The following is a 20569-nucleotide window of genomic DNA, read 5'->3' as shown; positions in this document are numbered from 1 at the left end:
GGTAATGCATTATTCATCCTGAAACCATTTCAGATGAGACAAGCAGTATCAAAAATAGACTTCACCCAAAAATAAAAGTTAGGTCATCATTTACTAATACTAATGCCCTTCCAACCCTGTATGACTTTTTCATGGATCACAAAACAAACAAAAAAGCAAACTAAAAGTATTATACAAATGGTCCATATATGCTTATAAAGTCATATGATAGCTTTGTGTTGAAGAACTGACTCAAATAAAGTCTTTATTCACTAATAGTCTTCTTAGCAAGTGAGCAGTTAAAGGTGCAGCAGGTGATCTGGGAAATGCTAACGTTAGCCTGCTAGCATTGAAATCATAAGATCCCACCCTCCCTTCAAATCGCTATCTAAAGCCACGCCTCCTCCAAAATACATGACCGCACACACACACACAAAGCTACTCACCAGAGACTGTGTTAAACATGTCTCAAAACACATAACATTACAATAATTATGAATGTAAACAACTTAGAGAGCTTTTACCTGACTGCTGCAGATTCATTTCGGTGTTGACACTGTTGACATGGACGACAGAACATTCATTTTTGAGCTAACTATCCCTTTAACCTTATTCATTTTGAATACTGACAGGTGCACATGATTAAAAAAGCAGACGTGCACCAGGAGGTGATGAGATTTCTTTAGTCAGTAATGTGAATTTAGGTCCATTTTCTGACTGAACAACTGTATGAAGTAACTTGTGGTCTGTTGTTGAACTTGACACCAACTTTATGTCCCTTAGTGGATAATTCACCATGGGATTTTACTACTGTAGGTACACTGTCGTGGAGAATTTGATAAAAGAAATGGAGATGAGGGTGTTTTTACAGCAGCTTATTAGCACAAAGAGAACATAAGACAAACAACTAAAGGAAACTGTTTCCTCAGTTATTATTTTTAGATTTCAGCCATTAACTCCTTTAGAGGCAGCTGTGTCTATTTGTTCTGACCTTTTTGTATTGAGTACAGGCATAATGGCTGCTCTGTGTCCATAACACTGAACGAAAACATCACTTCAGTAAGCCCACGAGAATGACGCTTATTTAACACATCTTTATACATTTAGGAATGAGAGAGAAAATTGGAGCCAGTGTAGCCTTTGATAATTTCATTACTCAGATTCTCCCATATTTCTTTCTCTCTAGATCTCTCTCATTCTCTTTGGCTGCAGACGGCAGCTGGTTCCTTTCGGAGTTTACAACTGGAAACAGCTGTAATGAGTGCCACATGTGCAACTATCCCCCACAGAGCAGCAAAAAGCTCACCAATGACCTACATCTGCCTCAAACCAGTGTCTGTTTCAGTGGATGCCTCGTGGGAGCTCGGAAGATTAAACTAGTAATAGATAATAGACAAAAGACCACAGCAGAGGAATACAAGGTCAACTATGTTCAGATAACGGTCTAAGGTACCCTCGAAAGGGAACATCATAGCCAAAAGGATCCTGAAACCAAATCCAGTGTGACGAGCTTCCTCTGGAAGTTGAACTGTCATGTTTCAAAGATTAGTTGTGGAGGAGTGTTGGTCGGGAAGCAGAGATGTGAAAAGGATGTGGAGGTCAGCTGAGGATCAGCCGAATTCCAGCTTAGCACCCACACTGTTTGAATAACTGATGGTTTAAAGGGACAGTTCAAATAAAAATAAATAATAAATGACCCAAAAGTCCTCAATTACTCACACCCGTGTGGTTCCAAAGCTGAATGACTTGTTCTTCTGTGGAACACAAGAGGAGAAACATTCACGAATCAGCTCATATACATATAATGAAAGTGAATGGGGACTCAAGACTGTCAAGCTCCAAAATGGCAAAAAAGCACCATAAAAGTAGTCCATGTGAATCATGTGATATGATCCCATGTGTGAGAAAAATACCAGAAATTTAAGTTAATTTTAATTATTTTGAAGTCCCCGTTCACTTTAAAGGGTTAGTTCACCCAAAAATGAAAATTCTGTCATTAATTACTCACCCTCATGTCGTTCCAAACCCGCAAGATCTTCGTTCATCTTCAGAACACAAATTAAGGTATTTTTGATGAAATCCGAGAGGTTTTTTTTTTTAATTTTATCTCCCATAGAAAGCAATGAAATTACCACATTCAAGGTCCAGAGAAGTAGTAAAGACATTTTTCAAATAGTCAGCGTGACTGCAGTGGTTCAACCTTAAAGGTCCCGTTCTTCGTGATCCCATGTTTCAAACTTTAGTTAGTGTGTAATGTTGTTGTTAGAGTATAAATAAAATCTGTAAAATTTTAAAGCTCAAAGTTCAATGCCAAGCGAGATATTTTATTTAACAGAAGTCACCTACATCGAACGGCCAGTTTGGACTACATCCCTCTACTTCCTTCTTTAATGACGTCACTAAAACAGTTTTTTGACTAACCTCCGCCCACAGGAATACACAAGAGTTGCGTTTGTAGAGTGTGTTTGTCGCCATGTCGTCGAAACGCTGTTATTTTCATCCCGCAGTCCAATCACCGGGTCTGATTCCGGCTCAAATTGATAGGGTAAAATTAAAGACATGTTTACAATAACACTGAGCGCATGCATCTCCACGTTATGGTAAGAGGCGTGACCTTTCCGGGCAAGATGCGCTAAACTGCTGTCGAATCACAACACAGGAACCGCTGGCACAATCAGAACTCGTTACGTATTTCTGAAGGAGGGACTTCATAGAACAAGGAAGTCATCAGCCCGTTTTTACGACAGTGGAAACAGCGGTATACAGATAAGTAAATTATGTGAAAAATACTGTGTTTTTTTACACGCGAAACATGAACACATGTTTATTGCACACTATAAACACAATCAAAGCTTCAAAAAAAACCACGAAAAACGGGACCTTTAATGTTATGAAGAGACGAGAATACTTTTTGTGCACAAAAACAAAACAAAAATAACGACTTTATTCAGCAATTCTCCCTCTTCCCTGTCAGTCTCCTACGCAGTTGACGCAAAAAACCTATCGGATTTCATCAAAAATATCTTAATTTGTGTTGCGAAGATGAACGAAGGTCTTGCAGGTTTGGAACAACATGAAGGTGAGTAATTAATGACAGAAATTTAATTTTTTTACCCTTTAATTATATGGTAAAGAGCAGCCAATACATTCATCAACATTTCTCCTTTTGTGCTCTACTAGGGTGACCATATTTTGATTACCGAAAACCAGGACACTCGCCCGGCAATGAGATACTCAAATGATACTCGAAGTTTACTCAAAGATGCCTTATAATTTCAGCACATTTAAAGTATGCCTCCTCTGTATGGATATAAAATTGTTATTTTACAAAACACTATCTATAACCAAAGACACAAATTCAGATAGGCTTCTCAGAGGTCACTCAACATGTTTTATTATGACAAGTTTCAAAAATAACGAATGAAATAATGATATAAATAATGTCTCTTCCGTATTAGAAAAATAAATAAATAATAAATAACTAAAAAAATACCTCTGCTATATTAGCAATCCAAGTTTAACAAAAATAGCTCTCACAAACTTACAAAATCTAACTAACAAAAAATATCTATATCTTATCTATAGTTTTCTTCTTCATCCTCGTTTTCCTCTTCATCCTGTTTTTCTTCCTCATCCTCCTTGTTTGCCCATCTATATTTTGCTGTAGAGCTGATCTTTCACAGCAGTTTTTTGTTGCTTAACAAACAAGCATGAAAGTTATAAAGAAATGTATATAGGCTTATCAGCTGTTACATCGCAAGGTACAAAGGAAGAGCACAACAAGCTGAACTCATAGTAGACGATAGCTGAAGGTTGCTCTGCTGTTACACAAAGTATCTGTTATTCAGTTACAGACGACTGCACAAATCGTGCATACTAATGAAAACATTATCCCACATGGAAAGAACCTATATGCGCATATATGAAACCTATATGCAGTGTATATGCACGTATATGCTGCATATATGCACATATATGATAATATATATGCTGCATATATGCGCATATATGCTGCATATATGCGTATATATACTGCATATATGCTGCATATATGCGTATATATGCCACATATAGGCAAAATTGAGGTGCATATATGTGCATATACAGGAAATATAGGTCTCCTGTATTGCTTCTTCATATCCACATATAAGCCCTATACATACAAGATATGTCTTCTATATAGCTAATGGCAGGATCTGGTCATTTTGTAGCTCATATCTCATTTTTGACTGTCATACATGATGCCTAGCTCATATTTTCTATTATCAAGGCAAAAACTAAGAATTAACGAAAAAAATTATGCAAGAACTTATGTATGTGCGAATGTAGCAGTTATGTATTTAGACAATTATTTTGTGATTCCACTTGCCATGACCATATTTGGGGTTTCCTGCCGCCATGCTGACTTGGGGTGTTGACGCACTTTGCTGCTTCCCAGTCTGCATGAGACATCACAGCGGTAGGTCGCACAAAGTTTTTGCGGTGATTCAATTAAGGCCATGTTTCATGTAACAGCTGAATTCACATGATATATTTGTATGATTGTAATCCAAAACCCCTCTGTGATGTACATTCAGATGTTTCGTTGATTATTTTTCTTTACTTAAGTTACTTTTAATATCTCTCTTTCTCAGCGTTGTGCGTTGCTGCCGCATGCTGTTTGTATGCTGCACAAGTCCTCATATATTGCCATTTGTGTTATACAGAATAAAGTGAGGACCTGATGGCAAGATTTTTCGCAGTCTGTCTTTGATTACGACACAACGCAGAAAACACACCGCTACACGAACACGTGAAATTGGTCCCACATGGAAAAAACCTATATAAACATATATGTTTCAATATAGGTTTGATATAGGTTTTTAATATATGTGACATATATAAAATTGGCCGTTTTCCTATATTATGTGTACATATATGTACATATATGTGTATATATATATATATATATATATATGTGTACATATATGTGTGCATATATGTGTGCATATATGTACATATATGTACATATAATATAGGAAAACGGCCAATTTTATATATGTCACATATATGTAAAACCTATATCAAAACCTATATTGAAACATATATGTTTATATAGGTTTTTTCCACGTGGGATAAACTGTTACCTAGAAGTAAACAACTATAGTTTAGCCATAAGTCAGCAGCGACGCTGAGAATATAGTTACCTTTATGGAATAATCCACTAATGTCTTGAGATACAATGTGAACTAATATTCTCAGTTGCACGTGCAATCGCGCATGTCTGCAAAACTCATTTATTTTAATGTATGCTCCGCCTTCGGAAACCGAAAATCTCGTAACACCGGTCAATTTAATGGCCCAATGAAAAACAATGAAAACCAGGACATTTTCATCACTTTATAAAAAACAACCAGGATGGCCAGGACAGTACGTGAAAACAGGACATGTCCTGTGAAAACAGGACGTTTGGTCACCCTAGCTCTACAGAAGAAAGAAAGTCTTACGGGTTTAGAACAACATGAGGGTGAGTAAATGATGACAGAATTTTAGTTTGGTCGAGTGCCCCTTTAACTTGCTTTAGATAACCTGCCAAATGCGTTAATGTAGGGACCAAGAAAATTAAATTCTTGAACTAATTTCCGATGGTTTTCATTTCATATATTCACTGGAGAATGTCTAACACCAAAGCAAGGGGTTAATACATTTGTCATTTGTCAAGTCTCTCAAAGGTGGCCCACAAAGGTTCTCCATATTACAGACAAGACTTTAGTCACCTATGACAAAAACAGAGCAGGAGATCCAGACTAGACTGGATCTAGTTACACTTGCTCAGACACTCTTGCTGTTAGGTCCATCGGATTGAAAACACCTGTGGGCAATGTCCATATGCTGGTTTAAGTGGTGTTGATTGCAAAGTTAGGGATATTGTATTAATAAATATCCCATCCCTCCATTCTCTATATTGATTCAAATGACAATTTCCTGCATATTTCTGTGACTATGTTGCATTTCTGAATAATTTGTGGATCAGTAAGAAAATCACTATTGTAAAGTTCAGGGGTCTTCAAAGGGGTCAACGTCAATCAAATCTAAAGTTAAAAAGCTAAAGCTTGTTAAAGTAAAGTAAGTAAAAATTAAAATGTAATGCACAATGCATGACACCAGTAATGATTTTAATGGCTTTGCAATGTACAGTAAGCATCTTTACAATATTTAAATAAATAAATATGATACTGTACTGATCTAAATAAAGGCAAGACTTCAAATGCAACACTCAATATGTAACAGGGTGCCCTCGTTCCATCTCTTTATCCACCGACTGAAAAAGTTTGATGTCCCTGATTTAGCTGTATTATAAATAACAAGATCTTCCATCAATAATAAAGTGTCCTGCCAATAAAGTCTTCTGTCAATAAAGTCAATACCGAAATCTCCACCTTCACCTTGAGTTTGGCCGGCCTGAGGTTTCAGCCAAACCATTAGACTCTTTAAAGCACCGACACGCTTTAATAAAGCTTTATCTGCAAATCACTCCAGTGATTAAGCTGAGCCCTGTCCTTTGTTTAAGTAGTGCCTCCTTCTTCAGCTCCACAAAGAGCTGTCTGTTGGAGACGTCCAACCTGGACCCTGGACAGGCAGCTGTGCTGGATAGAGCAGGCATGATAGATCATATCCGGGATTACTAAGTAAAATAAGCCCTGCTCCCTCTCTTTGCCCCCTTCCCCTCCCCCAAAAAAATGACAAAGCGCTATGTGTATTTGATTTGGCTGTTGCTTATTTAACTCCTATCAGAGAAGAACCATTCAGGTTAGATGTGGAGAACAATCTTAAGGTTTCTGCGGATTTACGGATTTGCCTTCATTCATTTTTCAAAATCCCACCCATAGACTAATCAAAAGTAAAAAATGCCTCTGACATAGGAATGTGTTTTCATACTTGGACCTAAAATGTTGGAGAATTTATGAACATGTATTAACTGGGGATGACGAACACTGGTGTACGGGACACTGCAATTGGCACTGATTAAGTGTGACTGACTTAATTTTGACTATCTTATGGGTTTTTTTTTTCTACACTACATAAAAATTTATTGAAGCGGCATATAGGGTGAATTTACAGAGATTAACAAAGAGTTGCTGTAGCTCACCAGAAGACACTGAAACGTAGAAAATAATATAACAGATCTCCATTCATAACTGTTTCGATAACACTTTACAATGAGGTTTACTTTACAGAGTTGAAGCATTAGATTTCATCAACTATCAATGAACAACACTTTTACATAATTTATCAATCTAGGTCAGGTAACTTTGTACATGTACTAATATTGTACAAGTTTAACATTTGTTGTAAAATTACCATGTTTTTAATATTATGAACATACAATTGTATTTGTTTGTTTGTTTGTTTGTTTATACAAGACCATTCAAAATATGTTGATGTTAATTTCTTCTTTTTTAAGAAATTAAAACTTTTATTCAGCAAGGACATATTAAATTGATCAAACTTGAAAGTAAAAATATTTATAAAAGTTTTTTTTTATTTTAAATAAAAGCTGTTCTTTTGAAATTTATATTTATAAATATATATACAGTACAGTCCAAAAGTTTGGAACCACTAAGATTTTAAATGTTTTTAAAAGAAGTTTCGTCTGCTCACCAAGGCTACATTTATTTAATTAAAAATACAGTAAAAACAGTAATATTGTGAAATATTATTACAATTTAAAATAACTGTTTTCTATTTGAATATATTTCACAAAGTAATTTATTCCTGTGATGCAAAGCTGAATTTTCAGCATCATTACTCCAGTCTTCAGTGTCACATGATCCTTCAGAAATCATTCTAATATGCTGAAACATTTAATGTGTACAATTGTACAAAATATTTGTGTACAATATTTTTTTTCAGGATTATTTGATGAATAGAAAGTTCAAAAGAACAGTGTTTATCTGAAATCTAATCTTTTGTAACATTATAAATGTCTTTACTGCCACTTTTGATTGATTTAATGCATCCTTGCTGAACAAAAGTATTAATTTCTTTAATTTCTTTTCAAAAAAATAAAAATTAAAATTCTTACTGACCCCAAACTTGTGAACGGTAGTGTATAATGCTACAGAAGCTTTGTATTTCAGATAAATGCTGTTCTTTTGAACTTTCTATTCATCAAGGAATCTTGAAAAAAAAAGTACACAACTGTTTTCAACATTGAAAATAATCATAAATGTTTATTGAGCAGCAAATCAGCATATTAGAATGATTTCTGAAGGATCATGTGACACTGAAGACTGGAGTAACGATGCTGAAAATTCATCTTTGCATCACAGGAATAAATTACTTTGTCAAATATATTTAAATAGTACACAGTTATTTTAAATTGTAATAATATTTCACAATATTACTGTTTTTACTGTATTTTTAATTAAATAAATGTAACCTTGGTGAGCAGATGAAACTTCTTTTAAAAACATAAAAAATCTTAGTGTATTACAGTTTCCAGATTTTTTTTTTTTTTTTTTTTTTATCAGCACAACTGTTTTCAACATTGATAATAATAAAGAAATTATTCATGATCAGCAAATCAGCATATTAGAATGATTTCTGAAGGATCGTGTTACACTGAAGAATGGAATAATGATGCTGAAAATTCAGCTTTGCCATTTGCCAATATATAAAACATAATATTAAAATGTATACATTTTATGTATTTCATATATTAAAATGTAACATTTTATACAAAACTTTTACTTAACTCTTTGAGCAGAACAAATTTTTATTCAACAACATTTTTAAAAAATGTACTGAATGGTAGTATATGATATGTATTATTATTGTTCATTGCTAGTCTATGATACCTAATGCATTAACTCATGCTAACAAATTAGAACTTATTGCAAAGTGTTACCATTTTTGTCCCTAACATTTACAAAAAAAATTAAACCTCCAGAACTAACACTTGCCCACCAGATTTACACTTTCTAAATGTTTAAAGTCTAGAAACATACATAAAATATTTATGTGGAATATATAAAATGCATACTACAGAGAAAACTACTACATCATTAAAAGGGCTAAATTGTCCTCCGAATCTCAACTTTTTCACAGACAGCATTAGAAAGACTTCTTGGTGAATGTCTGGGGGGGTGAAAGTAAACTGTCAGAGCTCTAAGAGCAACTGTGTGACCCTGACCTTGAGACAATTCTCACAGAGCAGCAGGGCTGTTGGAGAGTGTTAACAGCTTGAGGTTGCCCAGTAATCCTGAGTGCAGACACTCTCACCAACAGGTACAGGTGGGAAAGCACTCAAACACAACTACCATCAGCTACCCACCTCCACAGGACCATAAATCAATAACATACACACATACACACACACACATATCCAATGACAAATACACATTCTCAAACGTGCTTTTCTTTACTTTTCAGGCCTTTTTGCCTTGTTGTCTTATGGATTACTGTTTCCATAGTTGTTGCTGGAAGACTCCAGCTCTGCCATGTCCTGTGTTGACATGCATGATACCACTGTCTCACAAAGAGGAAGGTCTGCTTTCTTTCATGTCTGACTATGACTGAACATGCTTCATTTTTAGTCTCTATAGTCCATACCATGAAACACAGACTGAAGAATGTGTCCGTTCAGATTATTTTTTTCCAAATAAATTTTTTTCTTTTCTTTTTGCTATTGAGTTTGAAAACATTTTGCTTGAGAAACATTTTTTGTGATTTTGTATGTGTGTGTGTTTTGTGTGAGTTTTTTTTTTTTTTTTTTTTGTCAATCAAAAAGTTGCTGGTGAATATAATTTTTTTTTTTTTTTTTGGCGCCATACTAAACGTACACATCACAGCACTATACTGTTCTTTGTCCTACTTTATTGGTTTTCCAACTGAATTTCCAGCATGTGAATTTTTTGAGTGTGTCTGCAATTTTCATACATATGAATGTCATATGAGTTCATGCGTCTCACCTCATTGACTTGCTGTTTGTCCAGGTGAAAAATTTGACCGGAGCTGGTGGCAGCAATCTCCTCATAAGCTCTGTATCCCGGCTGGGAGCGATCCCCGCAGTCCCCCGTCAACACAAACACAACCTGAATTCAGATGGGACGTTTATGAATGTGAGTGTTTGGTTAGGGGGTTGGGTGTTAGGGTTAAATGTCAACACTGGGGTATATTCCATGAAGAGCAGATGGATTTTTCAAATGGGCTGTGAGATATTTAGATTTATGGCTTACAACTTCACAACCTTAAAGTTCAATATTTAAAGGTGAAGTGTAATTTCTGCGACACAAGAAGCACTGAAAGGAATTACAAAAAGGCTCAAACCAGTTTTCAAACTACCATCAGTACCTGAGACTGTCGGAGCTGTACTAACTGAAGAACATCTCTCTTCAGGCGATAATCTTTGGCTCGGGCATCAGTGAAAACATAGATGAAGGATCCAGGTAGCGAGACCTCTAGAGCCTTCTTGATGGCCCCAATGCTCATCTCTGGACAATCCCCTCCACCCTTAGAAAGAACAACAAGGCCTTCATCATTGACATCAACATTTATGCACTAACCAGAGCACAAGAAAGCACACATTGTATTGGCTCAAGTTCTAGTACTTACTCTAGAGCCCAAAGGGACAATAAGAACAGAGCCCTAATAAAACTGTAGCGCTGAAGACAGATCAGGTGCTGAGATGAGCCAAGATTCTCAGCAGGAGCCATAGAGAGCAAATAAGAACACATAGTACAAAATATGATTCAATGATGATTTATGAAGAAAGAGCCCAATAGCTGCTGTGTCTCTTGCTGCTAAAGAATACAAGTGTAAACACCTAACCAAAGGTTACTAGGGAGGTCTGGAGGTTGAATCAGAATGGACAGCAGCATTTTGGATAGAGGTAGCGGATGCAGGCAGAGCAGAGCATAATGATAATAATCTAATTGTGGCAAAACGAAAGTCAGTACTTTGTTTCAGCCAGTTAATGCAGTTTGAGAAATTAACAGTTTGTGGTACAACAAGTAGTATTTGTAAAAATGACGGTGGATTTGATCGGCCGCCATGATGGTCACTTCTAGCGGAGTGATACAAACGGTGTGCTGTTAGCACTGAAATATCGCACGGCTATCAGCCAATCAGATTTGAGAACCAGACAGAACTGTTGCATAAATATATATAAAACAATGATAACATAACCGGAAATCGAAGGTAAATCGGGTATAATGTCATTGATAGGCGACGCACGGACATGGTCAGTGTCCTGGTTAAAATATCTTATTTCTCTGGATTTAAACATTCTTGGAAACATTTGGGATAATGTAAGTACAAACGTCAACAAAATATATAGTGGTTTTTGGATATTTTAATCAAAAAATCTTACATATTGTGCCTTTAATTCATATTTTTGTATTATTGTATTTGTCCTATTGTCCACACTGTACATTATAATGTTGTGATGTCTAATTGCACTTGTAGCTCTTAAAAGTATTGTTTTTTTGTTGTTTTTTAAGTGTTATATTTCTAATTTATTTTGACAAAACAGAATAAAATTTCAACATCAGCCATTCATCAGTTCATCAGCCATTAAAATAATTATCGGTTTATTAACATTAGCCTGAATTTAAAGGTGCCCTCGAATGAAAAATTTAATTTATCTTGGCATTGTTAAATAACAAGAGTTCAGTACATGGAAATGACATACAGTGAGTCTCAAACTCCATTGTTTCCTCCTTTTTATATAAATCTCATTTGTTTAAAAGACCTCCAAAGAACAGGCGAATCTCAACATAACACCGACTGTTACGTAACAGTCGGGGTGTACGCCCCAATATTTGCATAATGCCAGCCCACGTTTCCAACATTATAAAAGGCATTAGACAAGGGCAGCCAGTATTAACGTCTGGATGTGCACAACCAAATCATCAGACTAGGTAAGCAAGCAAGAACAATAGCGAAAAATGGCAGATGGAGCAATAATAACTGACATGATTCATGATAACATGATATTTTTAGTGATATTTGTAAACTGTCTTTCTAAATGTTTCGTTAGCATGTTGCTAATGTACTGTTAAATGTGGTTAAAGTTACCATCGTTTATTACTGTATTCACGGAGACAAGAGAGCCGTCGCTATTTTCATTTTTAAACACTTGCAGTCTGTATAATGCATAAACACAACTTCATTCTTTATAAATCTCTCCAACAGAGTAGCATTAGCCGTTAGCCATGGAGCACTATCAAACTCATTCAAAATCAGAAGTAAACAATATAACAGTATACAATACTCACATAATCCGACGCATGCATGCCGCATGCATGACGAACACTTTGTAAAGATCCATTTTGAGGGTTATATTAGCTGTGTAAACTTTGTTAAGGCACTGTTCAAGGCAAGCGCAAGCTCTGTGGGCGTGGACCACGGGATTTAAAGGGGCTGCAGCATAAAATCGGCGCGTTTATAATGATGCCCCAAAATAGGCAGTTAAAAAAATTAATTAAAAAAAATCTATGGGATATTTTGATCTGAAACTTCACAGACACATTCAGGGGACACCTTAGACTTATATTACATCTTTTAAAAACATAATCTAGGGCACCTTTAAATCACTGATATGATTGCTGAATCCTTATCAAAAAAAAATTCTATTTCTAATTTCTATTTCTATAAAAAAAAGGTGTTGTAAATGATAAATACTAATAAGTAGGTGTTATAAATATTAATTTTATTTTAAAACATTCTCAGCTGGTCTGTTTTGTTGAGTTTAAGGGGATTTGGAGCATTTGTAAACTTAAAACCTTGTAAACCATCTGAAAATCAGCTTGGGAGAATAGCTATACTATAGTTAAAACCAGCAAACTAACTAAAATAGGAGAATTCCTATCAAATAAATTACAATACAGAGTTATTTTATCTCTGAAAAGTTGCTCTTTTATAGTCTGGTGCTCACCTGAACAAACAGCTCTTGAAGATCCTTCTGGAACTTCTTGGGGTCAGTAGTAATGGAAACAGGACCGATGTCTGATGAGGAAAAACAAAGAAATCAAAAAAACATCTAAAGTTTACATATTAATTGTGTGCAAAAGCTGAAGCTTCAAGTTACCATATTTTTGGAGCCCTTCACCGAGTGCTTGGAAAGTCTATTATAACACTTCAACAAACAAATCCCTGGGAAGTAGGAGTTTTGAAAAGATTAACCTTCTTCACCCTCAGTAATGAATTTTAAACAGTGAGGATTAGGTCCAACTAAAGACCCTTCCTAAGATACGACCCTACTAACGACTATCTGTCTGTTTCTAGATCAGACTAACAAACTAGCTACAGACCCAGCCAACTCCCAATCACGAAACCCAGATTCGTCCCGGATTCTACCTCATCAACATCTGCGGTTACAAATGACTATCCTCAAACTTTTGACAGCTGAGAAAATAAATTACAGACCATGCAAAATTCCAGCAGTCCTCATGTGATACCAGACTAGGTTCATAACCTCATTGTGTCATTGTTTAGAACTGTCATCATCCACCTAGATAATCTCTGACCCCTTCCCCTTTCTCTACTTTATCTTTTGTCTTTTGTCTTACTTTTGTCTTAGGATGAATTGTGTCCTCCCTGAATTTGGCACTTATTTGGACTCACTCAGAAGCTGATTGATTAGAGAGCTGAATATACAGCATGGATGAACCAGCATACAGAAGATACATTGTTTATGGTCAAAGTATGGGTCTGATATCCCCACATGGTTTATTTATTACTCTGACAAAAATCTTTTTAAAGGTTATTAAAAAATAGAAGACAAAGAGGAGGATTAGAATTTTGACAGTGCTTTGGGAGAACAGACAAAAGAGAAAAATTTTGGACCATGTCTGACGGGAAGTCTATCTTCTTCTGAGAGCGAATGGGACAGATCAATACACCATTATATTATAATAATAATAAAAACTTTTAAGTTATTATCTTAAGCACTAAATGCCAACAAACTTTATATTGAATCCTGTTATATTAGAGTATATTATAGATAAAATTACATTGTATTAATGATATTTTGTCAACATTAATATTAATATTTTAGAGACATTGCTGGTCCCCCAGCATGGTCAGGCTGGTCTGATTTGATGTTTTAAAGGTGCCCAAGAATGCTTTTTCACAAGATGTAATATAAGTCTAAGGTGTCTCCTGAATGTGTCTGTGAAGTTTCAGCTCAAAATACCCCATAGATTTTTTTTAATTAATTTTTTTAACTGCCTATTTTGGGGCATCATTAACAATGCACTGATTTACACTCGGCGCCGCCCCCTTAAATCGCGTGCTCCCTGCCACATGAGCTGTCGACTATATTACAGCACATTTACAAAGTTCACACAGCTAATATAACCCTCAAATGGATCTTTACAAGATGTTCGTCATGCATGTTGCATGCATGCTTCGAATTATGTGAGTAAAGTATTTATTTGGATGTTAAAGTTTTATTCTGAGTGAATTTGAGGCTGTCCTTCGTGGCTAAGGGCTAACGCTACACTGTTGGAGAGATTTATAAAGAATGAAGTTGTGTTTATGCATTATACAGACTGCAAGTGTTTAAAAAATGAAAATAGTGACGGCTCTTGTCTCCGTGAATACAGTAAGAAACGATGGTAACTTTAACCACATTTAACAGTACATTAGCAACATGCTAACGAAACATTTAGAAAGACAATTTACAAATATCAGTAAAAATATCATGCTATCATAGATTATGTCAGTTATCTGACATCTGCTATTTTTCGCTGTTGTTCTTGCTTACCTAGTCTGATGATTCGGCTGTGTGCAGCTCCAGACGTTAACTGGCTGCCCTTGTGTAATCCCTTTCATAATGTTGGGAACATGGGCTGGCATTATGCAAATATTGGGTCGTACACCCCGACTGTTACGTAACAGTCGGTGTTATGTTGAGATTCGCCTGTTCTTCGGAGGTCGTTTAAACAAATGAGATTTATATAAGAAGGAGGAAACAATGGGGTTTGAGACTCACTGTATGTCATTTCCATGTACTGAACTCTTGTTATTTAACTATACCAAGGTAAATTCAATTTTTGAATCTGGGGCACCTTTAAGGGGGGCATTCGTAAACTTAAATCCAGTTGTAACCATCTCTAAATTAGCTTGGACCAGCTTAAACCAGCTAAGACCAGCAAATTAACTAAGGTTTTTTGTCAGCTTATATTAATTATATATTATATTATATTAAAAAATTTATTTATGATATTTAAGCAACATTAATATTAATATTTTATAAACATTTTCTGCTGAAAAGCACAGCATGGTCTGTTTGCTGGTTTGGGGGTGGGAGGGTTGTGGAATTTATGAACTTAAAGTTCCCCTGTAGTCAATAATGTTATCCCTTAAAACTCATCGTTGATCGCCAAAATGACATATTTAAACATTTTTTTCTCTTAAAATTGCTTGAATGTAACTCTACACCCTTGCCTCATTTAGTATATGCGGATCAATGAATATGCAAATTAGCCCCGCCTCCACTCGTTCACACCAGCTTAGAGATCCACTCGGTCAACCTACTGAGGTAAAATCTGCACAGTGATATCGCTCTTTACAAAATCGGACACATAACGAATCTTTACGAATCTTTTGTTTTGAATCAGTGGTTCGGAGCATGTATCGTTAAACGTTAAACAAACGAGGCTTCGTTACATCATAAGTGTTTCGAAACGTTTTGAAATTTCAATGGTTCACGTGACTTTGGCAGTTTGATACACGCTCCGAACCACTGATTCGAAAAAAAAGATTCGTAAAGCTTTGAAGTTTCATGAAGCAGTGTTTTTAAATCACCCATCACTAGATATTGTTGAATAAAGTCATTATTTTGTTTTTTTGGTGCACAAAAAGTATTCTCTTCACTTCATAACACTAAGGTTGAATCACTGTAGTCACATGAACTGTTTTAAATATATCTTTAGTTCCTTTCTGGGCATTTGAAAGTGTTAATTATCTTGCTGTCAATGGAGGCCTCACTGAACCATCAGATTTGATCAAAAATATCTTAATTTGTGTTTTCCGAAGATGAACGAAAGTCCTGCGGGTGTGGAATGACATGAGGGTGAGTAATTAATGACAGAATTGTCATTTTTGGGTGAACTAACCCTTCAATATTATTAGCCTTGTGTTTGACTATGTTATCAAACAGATAATAATGTGTTGCTAATGTTACACGAACCATGTTCCTGTTCACCATCTCAGAGTCAACAATTAGTATCCTTACAAACGCATTGAAAAACTCAGAACGTCAGTGGAGAAAGGCAAATAGCTCATACTAACATCGTAATATACATTATACACCTGACATATTGCTAAATCAACACGATTTTTCATATCAACATAAAAATATACTGGGATTCGCTGTTAATGATATGCTAAAGCCCACCGGCACATTAATGTGATTGGTTACAAGGTAGTTTGTGACATCACAAACACCAGCGATTTCAAACCGCGGGTTTGGGACTGTCTTTTTTCACTGCAGTTTTAAGGAGAAAATACTCAGCAATGGAGTTGACATATGAATTTGCACATGGTTTGTCTTAAAGCATATTAAAAACACTACATAGACATATAAACAACATTAAAAACTTGATTTTCACAACAGGTGGTCTTTAAAACAAGTTAAACCATCTGTAAACCAGCTTGAGAGAGTCTCTAGACCAGCTTAAAAAAGTTAAGCCTGGCAAATAACCTAAGGCTGGTTTAGGTTTTTTTTTTGTTGCATATTTTATAATATTAATAATAATATTAATAGATTAATTATATTTTATCAACATTAATATCAATATTTTATAAGTATCCTCTGCTGTTTTGCTGGTTTAGGGAGGTTTGGGGCATTTGTAAAACCAGCTAAACCATCTGTAAATCACCTTGGGAGAGCATCTAGGCTAGCTTAAACCAGCTAAGCAAACCAACTTTTTTCCCCCAGCAGGGTTAGAAACATCTACACTTACTAAAGAACCAAACAGCTCATGCAGCAATGCAACCAGCTCTAACATTCATTTTCATATTCTGCACTTTCTCCATCCCTCTCTCAGCTGTGAGGGCCCATTAAGTTGCTGTCACGCCTTTCTGTCTGTCACCGGCTGTCTTTGTGATCTCAGCGGTTTACAAGGTCCTCAAGAGAACTCTACATTAAAAGGTGAGGGAAAGACTGGCACCATCCCCCTACCAGTCTAGGACTGACGTCTCTCTTCTGACTGGGGGGCTGGGTTGACTCTTCCGGAGAAATGGATGGAGGACTGGGGGTGATTGTGTTAATTACATACTACCAGACAACATGTGCTTCTCATCAGCTCTTTGGGCACCCTACCCCCCTAAGGCTAACAGATAGTTGGTTTGAACCAGGCTAGATTGTGTAAGTGTACCTGAGAACACAGTACTCTCGCCACAGTCTGTAAGCAGATGTGGAATTTAAACAGATTTAATGAACGTGACAGTGATAGAAACTGAAAAATGAGGACATGATTTGCAGATTAACCTGTTCAAAATTCACAGAACAAAGGTTAAATGGCAAAAGTAAAATACTATTTTGTTGTTTAAATGTTGCAATATAACCATTTGACTTGACACCTATTGGTCTGGATGCATTTACTGTTGTCGTTTCACACCAAAGCTGTTTGTTTATCTTTTGTTTTGTTCCTTTCCGTCTATGTTTATCTTCGTCACATACTACACACCCCCATATAAGAGACATTATTGGATTAAATGTCGATGTTGTTGATGGTTTGTGCAGTTACATGGGAGCTGTCAGAGTTTTAACTATTCAATTCATACTTCGATTAGTAATAATAATATTAGTAGGTTATTGTAGCAGTACCTCGGCAATGGCTGATCATGTGATGTTAATGGCGACACCCATGAGGGGGCGACCCGCGACTTGAAGAATAAAACATCTTCAACATTCTCTAAAGTACTTTTAATTTTGTAATTGGCAAAAACTGACCTCTCCAACATGATTGTAAGGATCACTACCTTTCAGCGGTCCCTGCTGGTGAAAATGTTCCTAGCAGCACAAACACCTTTGTTCAAATTAGTTCATTGACATTCTTTAGTGCATGGCCAAACAAACTTCTTAAAACTTTCCTCCATATGAAACTTTAGACATTAGCTATATTCGATCAGCAGTTAGCCCATTTATTCTTCGGAATCACTTTTACTGATATGAATGATTTATAATTTACAGTATCAGATTGAAACATGGGATTTTGTAACTACCTGGATCATGGAAAGGAACCAGCACGAAGTTCTTGATTGGTCTTGTTCTGCGGCTCAGAGTTCTCTCCAGGATCCGAGACGCACCATCTATCACCTGTTTGAGATCGTCGTACATAGAACCGGTAACATCGAAGACAAAGGCCAGTGTTGAAGCGCTGTCATCCGCGCCGGAGTGACTCTTCACCGGCGGAACGGATGAGGAGCGCGCGCTGATAGTCAGCGCCAAGATGAGGAAATTAGCAAGAAACGTATTCATTCTTGCTTGAAATTCATTAGACCACTCTTTTAAACGTGTCAAACAAACATATGAAGAAATAATCACCGTAAAATGAATTATAAAAATTAAAGCAATTTAAACACGATGATGTGGGAGAAAAAAAAAAAACAGAAAGAAAATTAGTTCATTTCTAAAGAAAAAGTAAAATAAATAAATTGTCCCTGAAATTTTCAACCCAGTCGATTGAGTTCTTATAAAAAGTTCGGCTGTAAATAATCCTACTCGCGCTGGATGAACGCTACATGGAGTAAATTCCCTAAGTCTTGTCCCATCCTTGGCTGAGTTTCGGAGAAAACTTGTAAGAAGCGCGTGGACCCTCTGGAGCTGAACACTGCAGAGTTGGGGAGGGGTGTGAGGAGTCCTTACAACCTGATTTTTTGTGTGTAACTTGACCCGACTGTGACTCCCAACCCCATCCCACATGGCCTGCTCAAACCCGTGCCAACTGCCATGAGACAGAGATGGAACTACTGTATAACACTGTATATTTTTGTGCCCATCTTCTATATTACAATAACAGTGTCTATATACGATCAGCTCTACTAGATAAAACATTTGTTTATACTCAGTCAGTAGCCTATTACTTATGCAATTACTTTGTTGACATTGACATGTAAAGTGTGACTGGAGGAACTGATGACACTGCGTAGTGAAAGCGGGGCAAGTTGTCACACTATTTATTCTAATAAATATTTCTGAGGTTTCATTTTGAAAGTCAGTTTGTGTGTAAACACATACCTTAAAGTTTTGGCTTCAAAAAAAAAAGTGGTTCCACTGTTATTTCCGTGGGGGGGGGGGGGATTATCTTTTGTTCATTCAAGGTTCATTCAATACATTATGAACCAATGGGCATTTTGTCACAATTAAACCGTTTATTATGGGCTTGTAATCTATTTTAATAAGTAAAACAATTCTGAAATTAATAAAAAAATAATAAAAAAAATAAATATTAACAATTAATAAATTGATTATATTTAATTTAAAACAACTTACCCTGAGCTGACATTTATATAAAAAAAGGATCTTGTCCTAAAACCACACTTCAACATTTCAGTCAAAATAACTGACTTATGTCAGAATGTAAGCCAGTGTGGTTTTTGTTCACTTGTTGAATCACAATAAACCACCTTCCATTCCATTGTGGAGTTTAGAGAACAGAATGCACCAATGTTGTTCTAATTTAAGAGGGTTTGAAACTAATATACAAGACCGATAACAGAAAACATTTCCATAACAGGACCTTTGGATTGAAACATTACATATACTAAAATATAGCCTTTGTGGCAACTATCCCCAACATCCTGACATTCCTCTCGGGAGTAATATTTAGTGCATGGATAGGGTTAAAATAATTTTAGGTTTATTAATAGAGTGAGTTTATACTCAGCTGCCACACATCTAATAATATACATGCAATTCTCTGGACTTGGTTTACTGTGCGGCATAAATGACAAGGCTCCAGTAGAGGCATCCCAGATGCTTTTTGAAAGGAAAGACTCCGGATACGCCTTGACCCCGTTGTATATCCGGATAAATTATGTTGCTATCAGGAATTCTCAGATACATCAATCAAACCTCATGCAACATTTGGTCATCAAGCATTTATTGTTGCTTTAACTCGATAGCGGGGCAGCAAATGCTGTTAAGTTGAAAACAGAACATTACAAAAAAGGAAGGAAAGGGGATCTTTGAGGATGTCAATGACCCTGTAACCACCAAAAACAGCAGTTAGTCCTATTTACATGGTAGCCATTTTCTGGAATCACACCAAATACCAATAGCATAGGGTTTATGACAGTATACAGATGTTGTTTTTGTGATAATTCGATCTAAAACCAACAGGACATTTGCTCTCAGGTTGGTCAAATGATCAAGACTCACCCAAATAGCCTTGCCAAATGACACAATGCCATTCACTTAACTTTATGATTTCATCTTCAGTTTTAAAGTAGTACATGTAGTTTAAAAAAAGTTTGGCCGTTAGAGAAGTCTTTAGTTGCATATATACTATACAAGTATATTTTCTGAAGGGATAATTCACACAAAAATGAAAATTCATTTATTCACCCTCATGTGATTCCAAACCTGTATGAC

The 20569-nt window shown here is 36.0% G+C and overlaps 1 protein-coding gene across 2 annotated transcripts in view; it reads right to left on the bottom strand.

Annotated features, from left to right (window-relative positions):
- hmcn2 (hemicentin 2) overlaps positions 1 to 19056 on the bottom strand; it is a 111731-nt gene extending 92675 nt beyond the window's left edge. The window contains exons 1-4 of one of the 2 annotated variants that reach the window (XM_048210032.1): positions 18199 to 19056; positions 12899 to 12969; positions 10315 to 10473; positions 9933 to 10055 (exon numbers count right to left, since the gene is read on the bottom strand). In XM_048210032.1, coding sequence (XP_048065989.1) covers positions 9933 to 10055; positions 10315 to 10473; positions 12899 to 12969; positions 18199 to 18454 — 609 coding nt within the window. In that variant the 5' untranslated portion in view covers positions 18455 to 19056. Of the gene's footprint in view, positions 1 to 9932; positions 10056 to 10314; positions 10474 to 12898; positions 12970 to 13051; positions 13776 to 18198 lie in introns of those variants that run through there. The other variant, XM_048210034.1, reaches the window with a different exon arrangement.
- Between the last annotated feature and the right edge of the window lie 1513 nt (positions 19057 to 20569).

This window comes from Megalobrama amblycephala, linkage group LG12, assembly GCF_018812025.1.
Source record: "Megalobrama amblycephala isolate DHTTF-2021 linkage group LG12, ASM1881202v1, whole genome shotgun sequence".
In the NCBI taxonomy this organism is placed as follows: Eukaryota; Metazoa; Chordata; class Actinopteri; order Cypriniformes; family Xenocyprididae; genus Megalobrama; species Megalobrama amblycephala.
This window is presented reverse-complemented; position numbering and strand designations above follow the sequence as displayed.